General features: G+C 60.9%; 1 protein-coding gene across 1 annotated transcript; it reads right to left on the bottom strand.

The window, feature by feature from the left end:
* Positions 1 to 10,822: 10,822 nt before the first annotated feature.
* On the bottom strand, positions 10,823 to 15,411 carry TRIM47 (tripartite motif containing 47). Its single transcript, XM_062174961.1, has 6 exons — positions 14,680 to 15,411; positions 13,707 to 13,802; positions 13,333 to 13,563; positions 13,004 to 13,202; positions 12,478 to 12,552; positions 10,823 to 12,221 (listed from the first exon to the last, which is right to left on the bottom strand). Exons 1-6 carry the CDS (start codon positions 15,376 to 15,378, stop codon positions 11,581 to 11,583), a joined length of 1,941 nt encoding a protein of 646 aa, XP_062030945.1. The 5' UTR covers positions 15,379 to 15,411; the 3' UTR covers positions 10,823 to 11,580.
* Positions 15,412 to 23,669: the final 8,258 nt, after the last annotated feature.

Raw genomic sequence — 23,669 nt, 5'->3', positions numbered from 1 at the left:
ACTGGGCTGCGCCCGTGGGAAAACACGGCCACCCCTTTAACCAGTGAAGCCCAGGCTCTCCGAGGTGGGGAGGGGAGGCTCGCTGCCCCCGCCCCCATATCCCCCTCCACCACCCCCTCCCCCTCCTCTTTATCCCCTCTCCCCCTCCCCTCCCCTTTTTATCCCCTCCCCTCTCCCCCTCCCCTCCCCTCCCCTTTTTATCCCCTCCCCTCTCCCCCTCCCCTCCCCTTTTTATCCCCTCTCCTCTCCCCCTTCCCTCCCCTCTTTATCCCCTCGTCCCCCTCCCTTCCCCACCTCCCCTCCCCTCATCCTCCTCCCCTCCCCTCCCCTCCCTCCCCTCCCTCCCCTCCCCTCTCCCCCTCCCCTCCCCAACTCACCTTCCCTCCCCTCCCCAACTCACCTTCCCTCCCCTCCCCTCTTCCCCTCCCCTCCCTCCCCTCCCCTCTCCATCCTCTCTCTCCTCCTCCCCTCCCCTCTCCTCTCCATCCCCTCTCCCCCTCCCCTCCCCACCCCCTCCCTCCCCTCGTCCCCCTCCTCTCCATCCCCTCTCCCCTCCCCTCCCCTCCCCTCTCTCCTCCTCCCCTCCCCACCTCCCCTCTCCCCCTCCCCTCTCGCGGTGGGCCGGTCCGCCGGGCGCCCTCCTCGCCGCCTCGCGGTGGCGCTGCCCGCTCTAGAATGTTCTGCCCGGCAGCCTCAGCCAGCCCGGCCCCTGCCTGGAGAATTCCACCGGGAGTCCCCGACGCCGCGGCTCCCAACGCCGGGCTGGCTCGCAGAAGCTGCGGTGCCAGCGGCCCAGGGCCGGCGGCGTCCAGAGGCCACACCGGGCGTGGTTAACCTCACGGCTCAGAGTTTGGTCGCCTTAGCTTTGACAGCGATTGCGTCCCCGGGACGGCGTCACGGGGAAGAACCTGACGCAGCAGCCTCGCGCCCACCCCGTGCCAGGCCGGGCCGCGCCGCGCAGGGCCTGGCTGGGCGCCGAGCGGGGTCGCCGTGACAGCCGTGGGCGCCGAGCGGGGTCACTGAGCGGGGTCGCCGTGACAGCCGTGGGCGCCGAGCGGGGTCACTGAGCGGGGTCGCCGTGACAGCCGTGGGCGCCGAGCGGGGTCACTGAGCGGGGTCGCCGTGACAGCCGTGGGCGCCGAGCGGGGTCACGGTGACTTCCGTGGGCGCCGAGCGGGGTCACTGAGCGGGGTCGCCGTGACAGCCGTGGGCGCCGAGCGGGGTCGCGGTGACAGCCGTGGGCGCCGAGCGGGGTCGCCGTGACAGCCATGGGCGCCGAGCGGGGTCGCGGTGACAGCCGTGACAGCCGTGGGCGCCGAGCGGGGTCACTGAGCAGCGGGGTCACGGTGACAGCCGTGGGCGCCGAGCGGGGTCGCCGTGACAGCCGTGACAGCCGTGGGCGCCGAGCGGGGTCACTGAGCGGGGTCACGGTGACAGCCGTGACAGCCGTGGGCGCCGAGCGGGGTCACTGAGCGGGGTCGCGGTGACAGCCGTGACAGCCGTGGGCGCCGAGCGGGGTCACTGAGCGGGGTCGCCGTGACAGCCGTGACAGCCGTGGGCGCCGAGCGGGGTCACTGAGCGGGGTCATGGTGACAGCCGTGGGCGCAGAGCGGGCCGTGACAGCCGCCCCACGTGGCTGGGCCGGTTTGGCAGGTGCCATCTCCACAGCCCTATGAAGAACTCCGCCTGTGGGTGCTGATAGGGAAGTAGGGTCAAGGTTTATCAACTACAGTGTGGTGTCCAAACGAACTTCCATTTGTATTTTTAAGAAACAGGGCAATGAAGGGGCCAGCGATGTGGCACATCCCGTGACCCCAGCGTCTATAAGGACACAGGTTGGGGGGGGGGGTTCCCGGCTGCTCCACTTCGGATCCAGCTCCCTGCTAATGAGCCTGGGAAAGCAGTGGAAGATGCTCCTATGCTTGGATCCCTGCACCCGCGTGGGAGACCAGGATGAAGCTCCTGGCTTCTGGCTTCTGGCTTTGGCCTGGCCCAGCCCTGGGTGTTGTGGACATTTGGGGAGAAAACCAGTAGATGGAAGGTAAATCTCTCTCTCTCTCTCTCTCTCTCTCTCTCTCTTCTCTCTCCCTGCCTTTCAAATTAATAAATAATAAAAAAAAAAAAAGGAGGGGGAGGGAACCCCCCTGCAGTGGGCAGGCAAGCATGGGCCCTCCATGGAAGGGAGATGGGGTGGAACCTTCAAGCCCAGCCCCACCCCTTGGCCAAACTAGGTTCCAGCTAGAGGCAGATACCATCTGCTGTTCACTCCTGAAATGGCTTCAGTAGTTGTAGCTGGACCAAACTAAAGCCAGGAGCCTGGAACTCCATCGCAGGGGATGCCGGCATCACCTAACGCACTGGTTAACCCACTGGGACACGACACGGGCCCCCAGCTGCGGGATCTGGTCTGAAGCTCAGCCGGTTTGGGACGTCCTCGGAATACAGGATTGTAGCACAGGGCAATGTGGCCACCAGGGGCCTCGTGACCGTGACCGGAGGAGGAGTGTCGCCACAGGGACCTCCTGGTGGAAGCCTTAGCAAGCTTAGGTGATGCCGGCCTGAAGTGTTCGGCAGGTTTTAGCCGAGAGGAGCCATGGCCACACCGCTGCTCCCAGGCCCTGGAGTCGGCTGGCATCCCCAAGGCTTGTGCTGAGGGTCCCACAGCAGCTCGTTGCTGGACCAAGCCCTTCTGGGCTCAGGTCTCGGGGCTCAAACCTCTTCTGCCTTTCCTGTCGCCCTGCCTGTGTCCAGTAAAGAGCCTTTGTTTCTGAGCTGAAACCACTCACGTTCTCCAGGCCAGAGCTGGCTGGCAGAACGCTGAGAAGGGGCGCAGGTGCGCCTGCGACAGAAGCCAGCAGGATGAGGGGAGGCTGAGCCCCAGAGTCCATGGCCTCTTGGGTCCCAGCAGCTTCCTCTGTTGGCCCCCGTGAGCCGAGCAAACCCCGTGTGTGCTGTGATGTGGACGAGGTGAGCAGGCTGCTATCCAGAGACTGGTTCTCAATTTTTAAATTCTGACCCACAAGAAGAAATATATATATTTTTTTAAAATTTTTGACAGGCAGAGTGGACAGTGAGAGAGAGAGACAGAGAGAAAGGTCTTCCTTTTGCCGTTGGTTCACCCTCCAATGGCCGCTGCGGTAGCGCGCTGCGGCCGGCGCACCGCGCTGTTCCGATGGCAGGAGCCAGGTGCTTATCCTGGTCTCCCCTGGGGTGCAGAGCCCAAACACTTGGGCCATCCTCCACTGCACTCCCTGGCCACAGCAGAGAGCTGGCCTGGAAGAGGGGCAACCGGGACAGGATCGGTGCCCCGACCGGGACTAGAACCCGGTGTGCCGGTGCCGCAAGGCGGAGGATTAGCCTAGTGAGCCGCGGCGCCGGCCAAGAAGAAATATTTTTAAAGTACGAATTATTTATTTGGGGGGAAGCTCGTGCTCCCCGGTTCACCCTCTAAATGCATATGACCGCTGGGGGTGGGGTGGGGTTGAAGCTGAGAGACAGAAACTCAATCCGGGTCACCAACGTGAGTGACAGGAACCCAATCGCTTGAGCTCTCACTGCTGCCTCCAAGGATCTGCATTAGCAGGTACTGAACACAGGAAGCCTTTTTTTTTTTTTTAAGATTTATTTATTTATTTATTTATTTGAAAGGCAGAGTTAGAGAGAGGCAGAGGCAGAGGCAGAGAGAGAGAGAGAGAGAGAGAGAGAGAGAGAGAGAGAGGTCTTCCATCCACTGGTTCATTCCCCAATGGCTGCAACGGCCAGAACTGAGCCAATCCGAAGCCAGGAGCCAGGAGCTTCTTCTGGATCCCCCACATGGGTGCAGGGGCCCAAGGATCTTCCACTGCTTTTCCAGGCCATAGCAGAGAGCTGGATCAGAAGTGGAGCAGCTGGGATTCGAACTGGCACCCATATGGGATGCTGACACTGCAGGTGGCAGTTTTACCCACTACGCCACAGTGCTGGCCCTGGAATATCTTTTATCTCTATCTTTCCCCCTCTCCCTGTCAATCTGTCTATCAAATAAAGAAAATACATTTAAAAACAAAAAGTAAAAACCCGTTTGGTACTTAAAGCAGCTCAAATAGCAAAGCTACAGCCGAGGTCACACAGCGAAGCCATTGCACGCTGGCCTCTTCCAGCAACAGCTGCTCAGCACCCACGCGGCCCCTGGACTTGTGTTGCAATTCCAATCACTATTCATTTATTGTGTTGTTTATTTGAGAGACAAGCACAGAGAGAGCTCCCAATTACTGTTTCACTCTCTAAATGCCTGGCTGGGGCCAGAGCCGGGAACCCAACTCAGGTGTCCCCGGTAGGGGGAAGGGGCCCAAGTTCTCGGGCCGTCACTGCTGCTTCCGAGGGTGCGTGTTAGCAGTAAGCTGGGGTCAGAAGACGGGCATCGAACCAAGGCCGTCCAGTGTGGGACACTTACCACCAGGCTAAACACCTGTTGTGTAGTTCCAACTAATAATGGGGGTGCCCAGTATTAAACCGCTCATCCCCACCCTTGGTTAATCCAGCCCCGAATCACGCGGCATCAGTTAGAGTGGGTGTCATGGGTTGAATTGTGTCCCCCGCACCCAGGCTTGTATTGAAGGCCTAACCCCCAGTACCTAACGGGGCCAGCGTGTGGCACAGTGGGTTAAGCCACCGCCAGTGACTCTGACATGCCCTGTGAGCACTGGTTTTGAGTCCCGGCTGCTCTACTTCTGACCCAGCTCCCTGCTAATGCACCTGGGAAAGCAGTGGAGGATGGCCCAAGTGCTCGGGCCCCTGCACCCATGAGGGAGGCCAAGACGGAGTTCCAAGTTCCTGGCTTCAGTCTGGCCCAGCCTCGGCTATTGCGGCTATTTGAGGGGTGAACCAGCAGATGGAAGATTGTTCTGTCTCTCCCTCTCCGTCTGTCACTCTGCCTTTCAAATGCATAAAGAAATCTAAAAGAAAAAAAGAATGTGTCTTTATTTGGAAATAGGGTTGTCGATAACACAGTTGGGGGCGGTCATTACCATGGGTCCTCACCCAACATGTCGGGTGTCCTTACCGGAAGAGGAGACAGGGACATGGACAGGTGCATGGGGCGAATACTGTGCCAGGATTTGGCCAAATACCCTTGGACACCCACCAGACACCAGAGAGAGCGGCGTGGGCAGAGTCTCCCTCAGGGCCTCTCAAAGGAGCTGCCCCTGCCGACCCCTGGATGTCAGACTTCTGGACGCAGACCTGTGGCACAACACCAAGTAGTTCAGTAAGCTTGTGGGGTGGTCGGGCTTTGGCGCAGTGGCTAAGCTGCTACCTGCGAAGCCAGAATCCCGTGTAGGCACTTGTTTGAGTCCCGGCTGCTCCACTTCTGATCCATCTCCCTGCTAATGGCCTGGGAAAAGCAGCAGAAGATGGCTCAAGTGTTTGGGTCACTGCCACCCACATGGGAGACCTGGATGAAGCTCCTGGCTCCTGGCTTGATCCTGGACAAGTGCTGACTGTTGGGGCCACCCGGGGAGTGAATCAGTGGATGGAAGCTCGCTCTGTCTCTCCCTCACTGGAACTCTTTTTTTTTTTTTTAATTAATTTTTTTTGACAGGCAGAGTGGACAGTGAGAGAGAGAGACAGAAAGAAAGGTCTTCCTTTTCCGTTGGTTCACCCCACAATGGCCGCCACGGCTGGCGCACCGTGCTGATCCGAAGCCAGGAGCCAAGTACTTCTCCTGGTCTCCCATGCAGGTGCAGGGCCCAAGCACTTGGGCCATAGAACTCTAACTTTCAAAATAAATACATAAGAGGGGCCGGCGCTGTGGTGCGGCGGGTTAATGCCCTGGCCTAAAGCGCCGGCATCCCATATGGGCACCGGTTCTAGTCCTGGCTGCTCCACTTCCGATTCAGCTCTTTGCTATGGCTGGGAAAGCAGTGGAAGATGGCCCAAGTCCTTCGGCCCCTGCACCCACGTGGGAGACCTGGGAGAAGCTCCTGGCTCCTGACTTCGGATGGGCACAGCTCCGGCTGTTGCAGCCATTTGGGGAGTGAACCATCGGATGGAAGAACTAACTCTCTCTCTCTCTCTCTGCCTCTCCTCTCTCTGTGTAACTCTGACTTTCAAATAAATAAATAAATCTTTAAAAATAAAAATAAATAAGAGATGCTATTTGGGTGACATCCTGGTTCCCGACTTGCGTACTCTGCTTCCAGTCCATCTTGGGCCATCCTCCACTGCCTTCCCAGGCCACAGCAGAGAGCAGGCCTGGAAGAGGAGCAACCAGGACAGAATCCGGTGCCCCAACCAGGACTAGAACCTGGTGTGCCAGCGCCGCAGGCAGAGGATTAGCCAAGTGAGCCGCGGCGCTGGCCAAATGTACTTTCTTTATTTGCTCCTCTTCCAGTCCAGCTTTCTGCTGTGGCCCGGGAGGGCAGTGGAGGATGGCCCAGGTCCTTGGACCCTGCACCCGCATGGGAAACCAGGAGAAGTACCTGGCTCCTGGCTTTGGATCGGCGCAGTGCACCGGCCGCTCAGTGCCGGTCGCGGTGGCCATTGGGGGGTGAACCAATGGCAAAAGGAAGACCGTTCTCTCTGTCTGTCTTTCTCTCACTGTCCACTCTGCCTGTCAAAAAACAAAACAAACAAACAAAAAAAAAAACAAAACTGAAACAAACATATTTTATTTCCCACACAACTTATACAGAGCTTTTTTATTTATTATTTGGGAGGCAGAGAGACAGAGAGAGTGCCCGTCTGCTGGCCCACTCCCTACACGCCTACCGGTGTGGGTGGCAGGGACCCGAGTCCTGGCGCCATCACCTGCTGCCTTCCCAGAGTGCACTGGCGGGAAGCTGGAAGCAGGAGTGGAGCTGGGACTTGAACCCAGGCACGGGGAGATGGGGTGCAGGTGCCCGGCCAGCGTCTTCAGCCCCCCGCCCTGCACACACAGAACTCTGTGACTTCTCATTTCTGCTGTGTGAGGCACCAGGTTTGTGATACTTTGTGACAAGAGCCCTAACAAACAAAAACTGGAGGTTTGGGGCTGAGAGACATTTGTCTGGCACAAACCCAAACCCTCCTGGGCCCAGAAAAGCGGGGCCTCGGCCAGTGAGAGGAGCCCCTGAGCCCGGGCATCTGTGCAGCAGGAGCGCTCCCATCTCCCGAGGCAGTAAACCCAGATCCTTATCCTACCGAGGGGGGAGTCCTGTCAAACCCGCCTAATGTTGGGTTTCAAACAGCAGCTCAGGGTCAAATTCTATTTGGTTTAGGGAAAATATCAATGGACATTTTTTTTTTATAATGTTAGGCATTCTTTTTTTTTCTTAAAGATTTTTTTTTTTTATTTGAAAGGCAGAGTTAGAGAGAAGGAGAGAGATCTTCCATCCGCTGGTTCACTCCACAAATGACCACATTGGTCAGGGCTGGGCCAGGCTGAACCCAGTATCCAGGAGCTTCTTCTGTGTCTTCCCAGGTGGGTGCAGGGGCCCAAGCACTTGGGCCATCTTCTGCTGCTTTCCCAGGCCATAGCAGAGAGCTGGATCAAAAGTGGAGCAGCCGGGACTAGAACTGGCGCCTATATGGGATGTCAGCACTACAGGCAGTGGTTTAACCTGCTGTGCCCCCTGGACATTTCATTTTTTTTTTAAAGATTTATTTATTTATTTGAAAGTCAGAGTTACACAGAGAGAGGAGAGGCAGAGAGAGAGAGAGAGAGAGAGAGGTCTTCTGTCCGATGGTTCACTCCTCAGATGGCCTCAATGGCCGGAACTGTGCCGATCCAAAGCCAGGAGCCAGGAGCTTCTTCCAGGTCTCCCACGCGGGTGCAGGGGCCCAAGGACTTGGGCCATCTTCTGCTGCTTTCCCAGGCCACAGCAGGGAGCTGGATCTGAAGTGGAGCAGCCGGGACTGGAACCGGCACCCGTATGGGATGCCGGCACTTCAACCCGCTGCGCCCCAGTGCCGGGCCCTGGAGACTTCTTGTAGCCGAGTGTCCATGCACAGACACGGGCTGGATCCCTGAACTGTTCTCACTCGGTCACCCGACATCTCCCAAATCAGCCGTGAGAGAAACCGTGGCAACCCTCGCCTTTCTTGTCTGCGATGCCGTGTGGGACGCTGGTGACGTGGAAGCGAGCCGTGCCGAGGCGGGTCCCTGTTGGCCGCGGGTATTTCAGGAACAAGAGTTCTCCGGGCCTCCATCCGCAGGCAGGGCCAGCGCTTGTCTGGGGCTGTTTCTGGTTGCCATGGGGACGGCCCCTCCCTGTGGTTCCTCCCTGCTGGTCACGTCGGGTCTCCCCAGATGCCCTGCCAGTTCGGTTCTGAGCGATCCCTGTTGTGCGAGTGTTTGCGCAAACCTCGGGCTGCCTCTGGCCCAGTCTGTGCCTCCTGCCTGCGGGGAGCCAGCCAGAGGCAAGTGTGGCCTCTGAAGAGGCCCCACCCCAACAGCCCAACAGCGAGGGGCCAGGGCTGCCAGGACCCCCAGCAGGGAGCCCAAGGTGGTCCAGGACAGACGTCATCATTTGTCAGCATGCTGTTCAGTGGCTTTCAGTGTCGCGTAGCCATCACCACCTTCCAGAATGTTCTCCATTCCAGCCAAAGCCCTGGACCCACTGAACACTACCCCCCCCCCCCCCACCTCACCTGTTCGGGGAACCTTAGTCTCTGCCATTTGGATAGTTACATCACTCAGGGCCATGCAAAACGCTCAGCGTTAAAACCGGCCTGCTGAAGATTGGTTGGACTCCAAGTCCGCCTGGGGCTGCCTTGGCAGGGCCAGACCAAGGGATTCCGGGGGCCTTGCACGGCCCACGGGCTGGCCCTTGCCTGCCCCTGTGCAGGGCGGCGGGATCCTGGTGGTCTCTGTCTTTGCGTAGTTGGCTTAGCTCACTCGGTGTCACTTCTTTAAAGACACAGTCAGGGCGATTCTGATTCCCGGGCTCGCCCCAAAGCCTCCCTCTGCAGCCAGGGCAAAGCAGCATTGTTTTGTCACAAAGCAAAATCAGACTTCGTGCAGTAAAGCTTGGAAGTTAACAGCAAAACATCTAAGAGAAATTCCCGACTGCCCGGGCGCTGGCTCCCATGGGCGGTGGGCCGCCCCCCGAGGGGTGGGAGGGGTGGGGCCTTGCACGGCCCCTTCTCTCTAGGAGCGCTTGGGGGGACGTGGAGGAGCCTGAGAGCTGGGAGTGGACCGCCCAGCTGTCCTGCAGCTTGGGGGGCCGTGCCCCAGATTCTGAGCGCTGGGGCGGAGGCCGCGCGTGCTGGGCTGCGGGTGGGGCCCGGCGAGGCTAAGGCTCCAGCCCGGCGGGGGCCACGCCCTGGCCGGCCGCGGTCTCCGTCCAGCCTCACCCGTTCCGCTCGGGAGGCGGTGGGGGTGCGTGGGGGCTGGAGGGGGGCGGGGAGCGGCGGCCCCTGTCCTGCAGGAGTGCGCGTGGGGACGGCGGGGGCCTGGGGGGAGCCACGCGGCTCTGGGGCTCATGCTCCCACAAAGCTCAAGCGGAAGCCCCGGGACGGCCCGACTCCGCCAGCAGCACCGCGGCCTCAGAACCTTTCATCGCCTCCATCGTGCCGGACGGGCGGGGGCCCCGCTGGGAGCTCCGGAGACCGCGGGCCGGGGCCGCTCTGCCAAGGGTCTGGCGGCCGTGGGAACCGGCGCCCGAGCCCCCTGCGCGCGCGCCCCCGAGCCCTGCGTGCGCGTGCCCGAGCCCCTGCGTGCGCGCGCGCTGGAACTTCTCCAGCCGCCGGACACGCCCGAGCCCCGAACCCAGCCCCGAACCCGCGCTGGGCAGCTCTGGGCGGCTCCCCCGCCCCGAGCCTCACGGCTCCGTTTATAAGCGGTGGTGGGCGAGGGGGTGGACTTGACCGTGGTTTTCTCTTGTTGTTGTTGGTTCGTTTTCCCAGCTCTATGCAGAGGTATAATTGGCAATTTTTTTTACTTTAGATCTATTATTGTCTAACTTTTCCTCTTTTTTTTTAAGTTTTTTTTTTTTTTTTTTCAGGGCAGCTTTCAAGGATAAAACTCCTCGGATTCATATGTTGGGGGGGTGAAGGGAGGGTACCCTGGCCCCAGGGGCCAGCTGACCCCCCCCATCTAGAACTTATCATCGTAGTGTTGGAAAAGTCACTGGATCTCACACACACACACACACACACACGCCCATGCATACACACAGGTGTTCCCCCACACACATGCAGACATGCCCGTCCTCCCGCCCTAGCAGGATCCTGGAATCACAGAGCAGACGCAGGGTCGGGAGTCACATGCACACAGGGGAGCCCCCAGCCCTACCCCCCTGCTCCCTCTGCAGACTGGGGTGAGCCAGTGCCCGCCCTGAGCTGTGAAAGGTGGGGACTAAGATGCTGTGTCACCAGCTCCCCGGCACATCCTGGAGCCACACTCGCACGGCCACAGACGTGACCGGTCAGGCCTGAATTCCAGGCTGGCGCAGGCGCATGTCTGTGTCTGGGAGCTGGCATTCCAGAACATGCCGGGGTCGGTCGGGGGCAGAGGGTTCCCAGGTGAGAGGAGCTTGGGGGTGGAGAGCACCAGGCAGGGGGAGGAAAAGAGAGAGCAGGTGGTGGAGGGTGGGGGGCCTGGTGGGAGGCTGGCAGCAGGTGGAGAGGGGGATTCAGGAAGTCCTGACCTCACTGGGGCAGCTCCCAGGCCACCTTCTCACAGGGTGAGCTGGGGGCCTGTGGCTGCCATGGGAACCGGATTAAGAGCCCAAAACACCGGGAGCAAGGAGGCCCCACCCGGAAAAACAACATCCTGGCTGCTGGGACACCAGCGAGCTCTGTAGGAGGGGCTATTTTTAGCTTGGAGGCGGCAGGGCAGGACTTGTATGGCCTTGCTGTCTGGCCTCATAACTCACTCATTGTCCTGCCTGACCTTGGAGGAGGCAGAGGGGCCCTCTCTGGGGTGCACCTGGGCTGCGGAGACCGCGGGGAGGAGGGAGTGGGCCTGGAAACACCCCCGCCCTGTGGGCTCAGAGTGTCCCTGGCAGATGCACTCCCGGGGTGGGGGTGGGGGAGCCAGGGCTGCTGGGTGTGGTGGCAGACCCCTCCAGACACACACAGGAGGACATGGGCCCTTTGTTACAGATGTTCCGGGTGGTCTCAGCCCAGGCCCTCCGGGAAGGGGGCAGGGTGTGAACAAAGCTCCCAGTCTCAAGCTCCCTTGCTCACGCCCAGCAGTCCGGGCCTGGGCACAAACTGCAAAAGGCAGGTCCAGGGCTGGGCCACGGCACCAAGGTTGAAAATAGCCCAGGGCCAGGACCCGTGGGGGCTGGGCAGTGGGGGTGTCCCCAGGCTGAGCGCCCTGTCTCAGCGTCTCCTCCTGGCAGGAATCCTGGGGCCAGGGCCTCTGTTCCCCTCTGTCTTGAGAGAGGAGACCGGGGAGTGCTCGGTGGCTGGGGAGAGGGATGGGAAGATGTTGCTCATTCAGCAAACTTTTATTGAGCATCTACTCCCGGCAGGGCACGGTTCTAGAAACCTGGGGAGGAGGAACGCGGGGGCTGGATGTGGCCCACCTGAAACAAGGCCTCAGGGCCCCAGGGTCCAGGGGACCTCCTCCCACGTGTACAGAAGGCGGGGGCCTCTAGAAATGAGGCGGCTGCATCACCTCCTCTTGAGCACAGAAATGCAGGACTTCTTGAGGGGCCCGATCTGCAGGTGGGCGTCCACGCTCTCCAGGAAGAAGGCGGGCTTGAGCTTGTGGCTGAAGAGCCCCGCAAAGTGGCTGTCCAAGCGGCTCTGGAAGGGGTCGGCGGGCGAGGCCAGGGCGCCGCTCCGCCGAGGCCGAGAGGCCCTCAGCCTCCGCAGGAGGCTCACCTTGCCGTCCCGCACGGCGTAGAAGGCCAGGGCGCGGTCAGCATACTCCAGGCACACGCCCACGGTGGGCGAGAAGGGATGGGGCAGGGGCGCCTCCAGCCCGTGGAACCACACAGAGAAGCTGCGTCCATTCCACTGCAGGCAGCAGGAGTGGGCGTTGCGGCCCAGCCTGCCGCGGTCGTAGGGCTCTTGCGGGGAGAAGCCTTCGGCCATGACCCCCACGCTGACCCAGCCCTCGATGATCTCCACCTCCCAGTAGTAGGTGCCCCGGTCCAGGGCGCCCTCGCCCAGCACCTGCTCGCAGTGGGTGAAGCGGGTGGGAGACTCCGGGTAGTTGATGGGACACAGCACCCTCTTGACGCCTTTGGTTCCGAACAGCTGCAGGAACTTGTCTGCCGTGTCGCTGTCCAAGTCCACGATGTAGGCGACTGGTCCCGGGGGGAGATGAGAGCTCAGGGCTGGGCTCAGAGGGGATGGCCCCGGCCCCAGGAGGCCACCTGGCCAAAACACAGCCTCTCCCCTCCTTAGTAACCTGTCCAGCTCACGGCGGCTGGAGACCCCCCCCCCCCCATGAGCTGGTCCCATGAACTAGAAAGGGAAGCTGTAAACCTCTGGGTGCCGGGGCCCTGGCGTGCTTGGAGGGGAGTGGGCACGCTAGCCATGGGGGCTCTGGCGTCCACTTACACTTGAGGAAGTAGTCCCTGGGAGCTTCGCTCTCCAGCAGGTTGGTGCTGTCGGGCTCCTGGGACTCAGCATCGGCTACAGAAGAAGGGACAGCGGGACCTCGTTCCCCAGACGGCCCATGGCTTGGCTCCGGGCAAGGTGCACCCACGTCTCGCCCAGAGCCTGTGATTGCAGTCCCCTCCCCCCTCCTCCCGGCGCTCCACGCCACCTGCGGACAGGCACACACCCACAAGTGGCGCCCTGGGTTCACAGGCATGCCTGGTACCCGGGCTCCACCTTGTGCCTCACTTGCTCGAGGGGCCTGAGCCCCTGGGAAGCCAGAGTGTGGACCAGGAGAAGCCCCCTCCGCCCTCCGGGGCCATGGCCAAAGGGACTGACTGGTCACCGCAGGCATTGGCAGGATTTGGGGCCCTCCCTGCGCCGGGCACACAGCCTCCCTCCTCCGCCCTTGGATGGCACCAGGCCTGGGGGCCCGTGCAAGGAGACTCGGGGAGGCTGAGTCATCACCTTGGGGGGGGACACCCACCTTCCGAGCCCAGCTTCTGCAGCCCCTCTTCATCGCTGCCCAGCCCCCGCAGCTGCTGCCACTGGCTGGCACAGGCCGCCGCCAGAACGTCTCTCACTGTGCGCACAGCTTGGGAGGACTTGGTGAAGCTGAGCTCCCTGGGGGGGCCGGGGCCAGGGCCGCACCCCTCCTCCAGGGCCAGCCTGAGTGCCAGCAGCTCCTGGTCCAGACAAGAGCCCATGAAGGCACTGTTGGCCACGGCTCCTCCCCACCGGGCAGAGCCCCTGAAGGCCAGGCCCCCGCCGCCCCCCGCCCCTCTGTCCCCTTGGTGGCACGCACGCCGTCCTCACCTGCAGGAAGCTGACCGAGTCGGCTTCGGGCACCTGGCTGAGGTTCTGGCGGGCCCGGCTCAGGCGGCTGCGCTGCTCCTCCTGGCGTCGCAGGTCACCCTGGGAGCGGCCCAGCATGCTGGCCTCGCCCTCCTCGATGAAGCCCAGCACCTGGGTCTGGAAGCCTTGCAGGGCGGCCGCGGCCTCGGCAAACAGCCGGCTCACCCTCTCCCGCTCTGCCACGGCTGCGCTCTGTAGGGACAGCGGGTACTGACGAAAGCAGAGAGACAGAGGGGCCCACCTGCGCTCCGCGGGGACGAGCAGTGCCCTGAGCATGGGCGGGAGGGCAGCACCGCGGAGAGCAGGGTCAGGACCAGGGCTGGTGGGGCTCTGACCTTGATGAGGGCCACTGTGCGTCGGGCCTGCGCGATGCCCGCGCCCAGCTCGTCCATGCGGTCCTCCACCTCGCTCAGGACTTTGGGCTGCTCGGCCTGTGGGGGACACGCGCTGTGAGGTGCCAGCCGGGCACTGGGGCCAGGTCTGGCGAGGGGAGAGTGGTATCTGTGCATGGCTGGGCCGAGGTCCCTTCATTCGCCAGGGCTGCCTTCCACCTGGGCAGGCGACAGCGGGGTTGATGCGCTCCTGCCTGCCCACTCCTAGGGCAGGGACAAGGCCACCATGGGTCTCAATGTGCTTACATCCACATGAGAATTTCTTCCAGTGGGGAAGACAGAGCGATAGGAAGGGGGGAGGAGGCGACTGCTGTGTGGGATTCACTGTCCCCCCCAAGAGCCGTGTCCCCAACCCAGGCCTGAAAACAGGGGATTCCGGGCAAACCCCCGGGGTCTATGAGTCACTGCTCCAGGCAGGAGAGGCGGAAAATCCCAAGGCCGGAGACGCCAAGGCCGGGCTGGAGGCCAAAGGAAACTGGGGGCGGGCGATGCTGGGCCGCAGTGCATACTCCCCCCTCCCGTCCCAGCCAGGGCGCGGGCAGCTGGACAGAGGGGTCTGTGTGCCGGTCCCCTGGCCGCAGCACTCCAGTCGCCTGCCACACCCATCCAAAGCCGCTGGCTCCGCCCCGGCGCGCGAATCCAAGCTGGAACCGGTGCGAGAGCCTGCCCGGGCCCACCAGCCGCGCGCTGCCGGAACCAGCCGCCGGGACCTCGGGGCCCACCCCGGTTCCCTCCCGCCTGACACTCCCATGGGCCCTGGCCGCGCACCGCTGCACCCCGTTCGCGTTCTCATCCCCTTCCCACATCCCCCACCGCGCGCGGATGACAGTGCTAAGACTCAAGCCGGGAAGGGTGAGAGACCCAAGGCCGCCCGCTCAGCCGCCCGCCCCGGCCCGTGCGAGGTGCAGGCGCCCACCTCCTGGAGTGCGCGCTCCTGCTCCAGCGCCACCAGCTCGTGGCCGCAGTGTTCCTGGGCAGCGCAGGCCTCGCACAGGCACACGCGCTCGGCGCGGCAGTAGCGCTCCAGCGGCCGCAGGTGGCGCGGGCACAGGCTCTCCTCCAGCCGGCGCAGCGGCGGCACGAGGCGGTGCCCGCGTAGCGCGGGGCTGCGCTCATGCGGGCCCAGGTGCGCAGGACAGAAGGAGGCGAGGCAGGAGAGGCAGGAGAGCGCTGCGGGCAGGGCCGCGCCCTCGGGGCACGCGTCGCAGCGCACCGGCTCTTCGCCCTCCGGCCACGGCTCGGGCGCGCAGGGAGCCGACGGTTCCAGGGCGCTGGGCGGCGCGCTGGGCGCCGAAGGCTCCGGGTTGGGGACGGGGGTCGGCCCCGGGGCGGACCCCGATCCCGGTCCGGGCCCGGGCCCAGGGCCCGAGCCCTGGCGGAGCTGCAGCAGCTCGGACAGCGTGTGGTTCTTTCGGAGCTGTAGGCCGTCGGGGAAGGGCTCCTGGCACAGCGGGCAGCGGGCCGCGCCTCCGGGCCCGCCGGTGCCTCCCGCGCCGCGGTTCGGCCAGAGCGCGCCCAGGCAGGCGAGGCAGAAGTTGTGGCCGCAGGGCAGCGTCACCGGCTCCCGGAGCGCCTCCAGGCAGATGGGGCAGCTGAAGGGGCCACTGCCGTCCATGGCTCCGGCCGCTTGGGCGCTGCCTGTTCTGCTCCCGCCTGGGAGGGACCCGAGCTGTTCGCGCGCGACGCCGCCCCCTGGGACGGGGCCAAGGGTCCAGCCTCCTCCCGCCCCCCGGCTCCTCCCACCGGTCCCGGCCTGAATCCTAAGGGCTCGCGGGCACCCGCCAGCCTTGAGCTCTGCACCTGACACAGCGGGGGCGGGGGCGGGGGCGGAGATTGAGACAGAGAGCCCCCCGCCCCCAACCGACCCTTTGACCGGGCAGGGGACTCCGGAGCGAGGCGAGCGCGCAGCAGCGTCGGGCGCCACCTTTGCGCTCCGGACCCCTTCCTAGCACCCGGGGTGAAGCCGGCGAGCTGCTGACAGCAGAGAAAAATAACTGCTGATGCCGGTTCGTTTTGCCCCTTAGCGACTCTGTTTACCCCCTATGGGGAACTGGGACCTGAAATGGGAAGTTGACGTCATCCCCCAAGTCCCAGGGCCCAGGAATTCTGGCCCATGGACCCCCGGGCACCTGCGGTGCGCCCTGGGCCGGGGCTAGGAGTTCTCCCAAGTGGAGACGTTTGTTTAGGCTCCTCCAACCGTGCCCTTAAAACGGTGCGTTTCACTGCAAGTCAGACCTCGGTAAGGTGAAGTTTTTAAAAAAACGGAATGGCATTACAAGAAGTAAGATAGTACTGGATTGTAACCCCAAAGCGACTTCCATGCTGGTATCAATAGAAGATCCGACAAGTCGGTAAGAGGGGGAGAGGAGAAGTTAGGACTCCAGGCAGCCGGCTTTGTGTAGTGGCCGCAGCCTGCAGTGCTGCCACCCCACACGGACGCCGCCGGTTCGAGTCCTGGCTGTCCCATTTCCGCTCCAGCTCCCTGGGGAAGCAGCGGTAGATGGCCCAAGTGCTCGAGCCCCTGCACTCACGTTGGAAACCCGGAGGAGGCTTCTGGCTTCCACCAGCCCAGTGGATGGAAGACCTCTCTCTCTCCTTCTCTCTCTCTGTAACTCTGCCTTTTTCAAATAAATAAAAAAATTATTTTTTAAAAAGGGCAGAACTCCAAATAATGTTTGCAGAGCCTCCCAGGCAGTGCACGATTCCCCCACACTGCCCCTGGGCTGTGCAGAGTGAGTTTTCCAAGGAAGCCAAGAACTTATTTACTTTTTTTTTTTTTTTTTTTGCAGTAGAGAAAGCTTACAACCCCCCCCAGCCAGGTGCCCCCGGGGTCAGCAACAGCAGTGACCTCATGCTGAGAGCATGCGCTCTGATAGGATTGCATCTGTAATGAAAACAGGAGAAAGACTTCAGGCTACAAAACCCTGACCCTTACCCCTCAGCCCGTCCAGGTAAGGGGGGGTGCGGGGGCCTTTAGCCTAGAGGGTACAGCACCTTTGTCCCAAGTCAGCACCTGGGTTTCTATACTGAAGGACCCCAAATCTGGGAATCCAACGCGCTCGGGTGGTCGCCCAAAGACCCAAAACTCCAGCCCAGTAGATGCAAGAGCAAGAGGATTTTTATTAGGCGTTTGGGCAAACGGGCTCCCCAGCACCGCAGGCTGTGGAGAGAGCGAGAGCCCGAGCAGGGGTTACAGCAGTTTTTAAAGACAGTAGCCACCTGATTAACATATGTATGCAGGGCGTTTGGTCATTAGCTATTTTGAAGGGCAAACTCTTGTTGCCATTTTAGCGGAGGGAAGGGGTAAGTTTATACAATGGAGGGAAGGGGTAAGTTTATACAATGGTCACAGAACCTTATTGCAACTCTTTTCCGGACTCCTGCAAGTGTTATCGCCTGAGACAGTTACACAGAGCAGTTTCACAAGGCAGTTTCCCAAGGTTATTCTGCAGGCAGGTGGAGACACAGTTATTTTAAGGGATGTCTACTGTCAGCAGCTAAACTTTTTAACCCTTTACTATAATATTATTTTAATATTTACTTTTAGCAGGGGTCTTACAATACGTAACTCTGGCTCCTGCCTCCGGCGCCTGGGAAGGCGGATTCTGGGGGGCAGCAGGTGGTGGTTCACAGATGTGGGTTCCTGCCACCCGTGTTGGAGACCTGGTTGTGTCCCAGGCTCCTGGCTTCAGCCTGGTCCGGCCCTGGCTGTTCTGGGTGTTTGGAGAGGGAACCAGCAGGTAGATCTCTCTGTATGTCAGTCTGTTTGTTTCAACAACCTTCCACTTTTCTTTTTTTTTTTTTTTAATTTAAAAAAATTTTTTTTATTTGACAGGTAGAGTTATAGACAGTGAGAGAGAGACAGAGAGAAAGGGCTTCCTTCCATTGGTTCACTCCCCTAATGGCTGCTACGGCCGGCGCTGCACCGATCCGAAGCCAGGAGCCAGGTACTTCCTCCCGGTCTCCCATGCGGGTGCAGGGCCCAAGCACTTGGGCCATCCTCCACTGCCTTCCCGTGCCGCAGCCGAGAACTGGGCTGGAAGAGGAGCAACCGGGACTAGAACCGAGCGCCCCCATCCTTCCACTTTTCAAATACAATGGAAAAATAAAAGTACATAATAGACGATATGAAATAAGTGCAGTGAGAGCCATGTAATTATCTTTCAAGCAGCTCTGATGGACGCCTCCAAATTCCTGCAGTTCTGAAGCAGAACGGGCCCAGGCGGGATCCCCTGCTTTCTGTAACCAGTGTGATGGAGACGGAGACGCAGGTGCTCTAACAGCGCTGTGCATTTGTAATAGAAATGTGACATTTCAGCTTAGGGACCCTGAGCATGAAGATGACCCACCGGACCCCAGGGGAAGACAGACGCGTGCAGAGCCCCCCTCCCCGCGCCTCCCCTGGAAGGCAGGAAGCTCTGATGCTTCCCAGGCAATGCAGGCTTTAGGTAGGGGCCCTGCCTTCCGGCATCTCTCACCATGTGGAGGAAGACAGGAGACCAGAGAAGTGTGCAGCTGACCACAGTCACCCAGCTGGAAGGCGGAAGTCTCCTGCAGTGTTGGATCCCTCTGGGCCATGGAGGTGGTCCAGGTGAGGAGGGGGTGGGGAGCCCATCTTCTATTTGCCTGCTTCCGCTTGCCATGGAGGGCCCACCCCCTCCCCAATCCTCCAGGGAGCTCCTGGGAGCAGGGACCCTGTCCTGGGCATCCCTTACCCCCGGGGATTCCTGAGCTGGCGCCAGGAACACAGTGGGCATCAGCTCGTTTGCTGCAGGCCTGGTCTGGAGACATGGGGGGCGGAAGGAGGTGGGGGCTACCGCTGGAGGAGGCACAGGGCCCGCAGCCAGGGCTGGTCCCTTCAAGGCTCGGCTTGGAGGCTGGGGCCCAGCACCCTAACCACTGCTATGCGGCTTCTTCTGTGTCCGGGTGTCGATGTCCTCTGTTCGCGGGGACACACACCATGCACCTGATGCCGTTGGGCAGGACCCTGTTTCCAAGTGAGGTCACGACCCTTCCACGAATCTTCCTGGGGGGACACAGTTCAACCTGTAACAGTGCTCATGTCAGTGAGAGCTTGCAGAGGGCGCCCAAGCCAGAGACGCCGGAGGCCACCGTGGTCCTCTGTGCCGCTGCCCCCTCCGTGCAGGTGCCAGATCTTGGCCCTTCCAGCACGTTCTGCGGCCGCCATTGCAGCCCCTTGCCCACCCCTCCGGCCAGGCCTGCATGCCTGCCGAAATGGACAGGACAGCAGGGCAGAGGACCTGCCCCAGGCGTGCCCGGCCCCAGCCTTTTTTATTTTTTTTTAAGATTTATTTATTTATTTATTTGAAAGAGTTGGAGAGAAGGAGACACACACGCACGCACGCACACACACACACTGAATCATTCCTTGGTTTGCTCCCTAGAAGGCTGCAATGGCCCGGGCTGGGAGCCAGGAGCCAGGAGCTTCATCTGGGTCTCCCACACGGGTGCAGGGGCCCAAGGACTTGAGCATCTTCCGCTGCTTTGCCAGGCCACAGCAGGGGGCTGTGTCGCAAGTGGGGAAGCTGACTCAACCCGGTACCCATACGGGATGCTGGCACTGCAGGCAGCGGCTTTACCCGCTGCGCCACAACACCGGCCCCATTGGTCTTTTTTCTTTTTTCTTCTCTCTCTCTCTCTCTCTCTCTTTTTTTTTTTTTTTTTTTTTTTTTTTTTTTTTTGCAGTTTATACAGAAACAGCTTTAGTGAGACACGGTTCACACGCCACACAGTCCGTTCCTTGGCGCTGTGCCGTCCAGGGCTGTGAGCGCAGCTCCAGCATTCGGTACTGTGAGCAGCCCCAGTGCAGCTGCCGGGAGCAGCAGCCCGAGCCGTGACAGCTCAGATTGTCTCCAGACCCCGCCGGCGTCCCCTGGGGGCAGAACTGCCGCAGGACAGGCCCGCCTGCGGAGCGTCCCCTGTGGACACGGCCACGGCCAGCGGTCATCCCTCCAGCCCCACCTTCATCCCCCAGCTCTGCACGTCAGCGCTTGTGACAAAGAGCAGAGCGGGAGGCAGCCAGGCTCCGTGGCAGGAGCCCCGGGCGGACGAGCTCAGGCTACTTGAGTGAACGCAGGAGCCCGGAGTCTCACCTGCTCCAGGCTGGACGTTCCGGTGAAGGTGCCGGCTCGGTTCTGGGCGGGGCTCTCTCCGGCTGCAGACGGTCGGCTGGTCAGTGTGTCCTTTCACGGTAGAAAGAGGACCCAAAGACCCCACCCTAGACACTCCGAGCCCGGGAACCCCCAGTATGGAGAAGAGAGGTGCAATGCACTCGGGCGGCCCCTGGGGGAGGTTGGGGGGTGTGGAGGTTGCCCTGGAGCTGGGCCTTCGAGGACTGTGAGGACACACGCGTGGGTGGGGAAAGACGTCCGTGACAGAGAGCAGGCTGAGGGCGGCCTGGGTGTGCCTGGTTTGGCACGAAGGCGGATAATGAGTTCCATACGCAGGTTTCCACAGGGAGCCCTTGACCATGACTGTCCCTCGTGGGCCAGGACCCAGGAGCGGCTGGGAGGTGTGGGCATCCGCGTGGGACGCTCCACGCCCCCCCAGGCTGCTGGGTTTCGCGGGGACCACGGTCCTGCCTGGTTCTGCGAGGGAGGGGGTACTGCGCGGGTTGGGGGCCTCTAGGGTGCACCCCGGTGGCCCTCTGTTCCCCAGCCCGAGCCCGCCATGCTCTGCCCCCGAAGATCTGCTCCCCGAGGAAGAACGTGTGGGGACGGGGATGTGGTTTGCCAGGCGGTGGCGGTATCTCCCTATGGCGTTCCAGAGGGTGCCGGGGGGGGGGGGGGGTCCCTCCGCCGTCCTGCAGAGGGGGCAGGGACAGGCACAGCCTGAACGGCCCGAAACCTCCTGCGTGGCTCTGTGTGGCTGCAGCAGCACCCATCGAAGCATAAAACCACCCGGCAAGGAGAGCAAATACAAAGCTCTCCCCAGCATCGCGGTTGGGGCCCAGCGCCAGAAGCGCCTGCAGGCTGGCCCAGCGCCACCGCTCAGCCCCCTGGCGCGGTGCACTTCCCTGGAGGAGAGGTAGGGGGCGCTAGCAGACCCAGGTGGGCCCCGCAAATTCTGTCTGAAGGAGATTTGGGGGCGTTTCAAGGGCTGGCAGCGGTAAGAAGCCCCGCCCTGCAGGAGTCTGTGAAAATGGCAGCAGTGGGGCCTGTGGTGTGGCACCTGCAGTGCCAGCACCCCATAGCGAGGCTGGTTCGAGTCCCGGCTGCTCCACTTCCCATCCAGCTCCCTGCTGATGCTCCTGGGAAAGCAGCGGAAGATGGCTCCAGTGCTTGGGCCCCTGCACCCGCGTGGGAGACCCGGATGGAGCTTCAGGTTCCAGACTCCTGGCTTTGGCTTTGTCCAGTCCTGTTGTTTATGGCCATTTGGGGAGTAAACCAGTGGAAGCTCTCTATGCCTCTCCTTCTCTCTCTGTAATTCTGCCTTTCAAATAAATAAATATTTTAAAAAATGGCTGCCGCGTCTTGTCTCATGTCTATCCAAGTTAATATTGCTGCTGGAGGCCACTCTCAGTGAACATGGACAGGAGCCACAGCCTCACAGGAAAGGGACAGTCACCAAGGAACAAAGGAACCCAAGCCGCCACAGCTGGGAGTGGGAGGCGGCTGTTCTCGCTGTCAGGGTGGGCTGGGCCAGATGCCACTCCAGCCGCAGCCTTCAGATCGGGAGGGGGCGGGACAGCAAGAGCACCGGGGTGGCCACCTGCACAGGGCAGGGGCTTCCTGCCTGGCTGCGCCTTTCAGTTCTGCTGACCACCAAGCTCCTGCCTGTCCCCTGCCTGTCGCTGTCGGGCTGGGCAGGGTTAGAAGCCCCTCCCCCTGGGGAGCTCCTTGTCCATGAGACACCAGAGGCCCTGCCCTGCTCTGGCAGCAGGGACACAAGGTGGAGTCGGGAGTCCTCAGCGGTGTCCCGGGGCAGGGCCTGTGCGTGGAGGCCGGCTTTTCTGGTTTTAATGAATGCAGGCTGAGTGGTTTCAGACTTCTTCGGCTCCTAGGATATTTGCATATACATAAGGAGCTGGCGTGGGGATGGAAGCCAAGCCCAAACGTGAACTTCCTGCTCCCTGCACACCTGCTGCGGGGCTGAAGCGTCTACACCACATGCTGGGCACACCTGTGCTTGAACAACATCTGCCCCTCGAGGCCGGCGTGGGATTCGCCACTTGTGGCGTCACGTTGGGATTGGAGAGATTTGATTTGGGATTTCAGGTTTTTGGATTAAGGACGCTCAACCTGTGTAAAAGTATCCTAAATTTTTGCAGGTGTATATTATTGCAAGCTTTACCCTCTTAAAAATGTACATTTATTCACGAGGACATAGAACAACGAAATGACAGGGGCTGGCGCTGTGGTGCAGCGGGGTCAGGCTGCCGCTTCCCATATCTAGTGTCTGTCGCGGCTCTGGCTGCTCCACTGCTGACCCAGCTCCCTGCTAGTGCCCCAGGAGGGCGTAGATGATGGTCTGAGTCCCTGCCATCCATGTGGGAGACAGACCGGGATGGAGCTCCCGCAGCCGTCTGGGGAGTGAACCAGAGGATCAAAGAGTTCTCTCTTCTCCCTGACACTCTACATTTCAAATGTTCTTTTTAATCACACAAATTAACCTCTGCCCACATCAAGACATGGAATTTTTTTTTTAGTTACTTATTTAAAAGGCAGAGTTAGATAGAAAGGTCTTCCATCTGCTGGTTCACTGCCCTAATGGCCACAACAGCCAGGGCTGAGCCAGGAACTTGGAACTCCATCTGGGTCTCCCACATGGTACAGGGGCGCAGGCAGTTGGGTCACCTTCTGCTGCTTTCCCAGGTGCCTCGGCAGGGAGCTGGATTGGAAGTGGAACAGCTGGACTCCAACCAGCGCCCATATGGGATGCCAGTGTTGCAGGCAGTAACTTAATTCAGTGTGCCACAGCATGGCTCCAAGAAGTGGGACATATTAAGGAAAAAAATTAGGGGCTGGCCTAATGGCATAGTGGGTAAAGCCGCCACCTTTGGTGCCAGCATCCCACACAGGTGCCAATTCCAGACCCGGCTGCTCCACTTCCCATGCAGTCCCCTGCTAACAGCCTGGGAAAGCAGCAGCAGATGGCCGAGTGTTTGGGCCCCTGCACCCCCCTGGGAGACCGGGATGAAGCTCCTGGCTCCTGGCTGGCCCACCTCTAGCTGTTGGGACCATCTGGGGAATGAACCAGTAGATGGAAGAGCTCTCTCTCCCTCTCTCTGTAGCTCTTTCAAATAAAAACAAGTAATTAAAAAAAGAAGAATCTTCAAGTACTCATTGTTTGCTGAGGAGTAACTCGCTCAGGTCTTGCGCTCCAGGTAGACCACCGGAGTATGGCCAAGCTTCCAGCTCCCGAGTTTGCATCACAGTAATATTTTTACAGCCAAAAGTGAAGCAGTTAAAATGCCCAACACTGGATAAACTGATAGTCCGTGGGATGACTGCATCCTGGCCGTTCAGGGGAGTTTCTAATGCAAGAAATGCTTATGGTTAAGTAAAAAGATGCAAAACCAAAGTTGTTTATAGAATACAATTACACGGCTCACTAGGCTAATCCTCCGCCTTGCGGCGCCGGCACACCGGGTTCTAGTCCCGGTCGGGGCACCGATCCTGTCCCGGTTGCCCCTCTTCCAGGCCAGCTCTCTGCTGTGGCCAGGGAGTGCAGTGGAGGATGACCCAAGTCCTTGGGCCCTGCACCCCATGGGAGACCAGGAGAAGCACCTGGCTCCTGCCATCGGATCAGCGCGGTGCGCCGGCCGCAGCGCGCCTACTGCGGCGGCCATTGGAGGGTGAACCAACGGCAAAAAGGAAGACCTTTCTCTCTGTCTCTCTCTCACTGTCCACTCTGCCTGTCAAAAAAAAAAAAAAAATTAAAAAA

The sequence above is a fragment of the Lepus europaeus genome, chromosome 18, assembly GCF_033115175.1.
Source record: "Lepus europaeus isolate LE1 chromosome 18, mLepTim1.pri, whole genome shotgun sequence".
Classification (NCBI taxonomy): domain Eukaryota; kingdom Metazoa; phylum Chordata; class Mammalia; order Lagomorpha; family Leporidae; genus Lepus; species Lepus europaeus.
The sequence above is the reverse complement of the archived record's forward strand: the minus strand, read 5'-3'. Positions and strand labels throughout refer to the sequence as shown.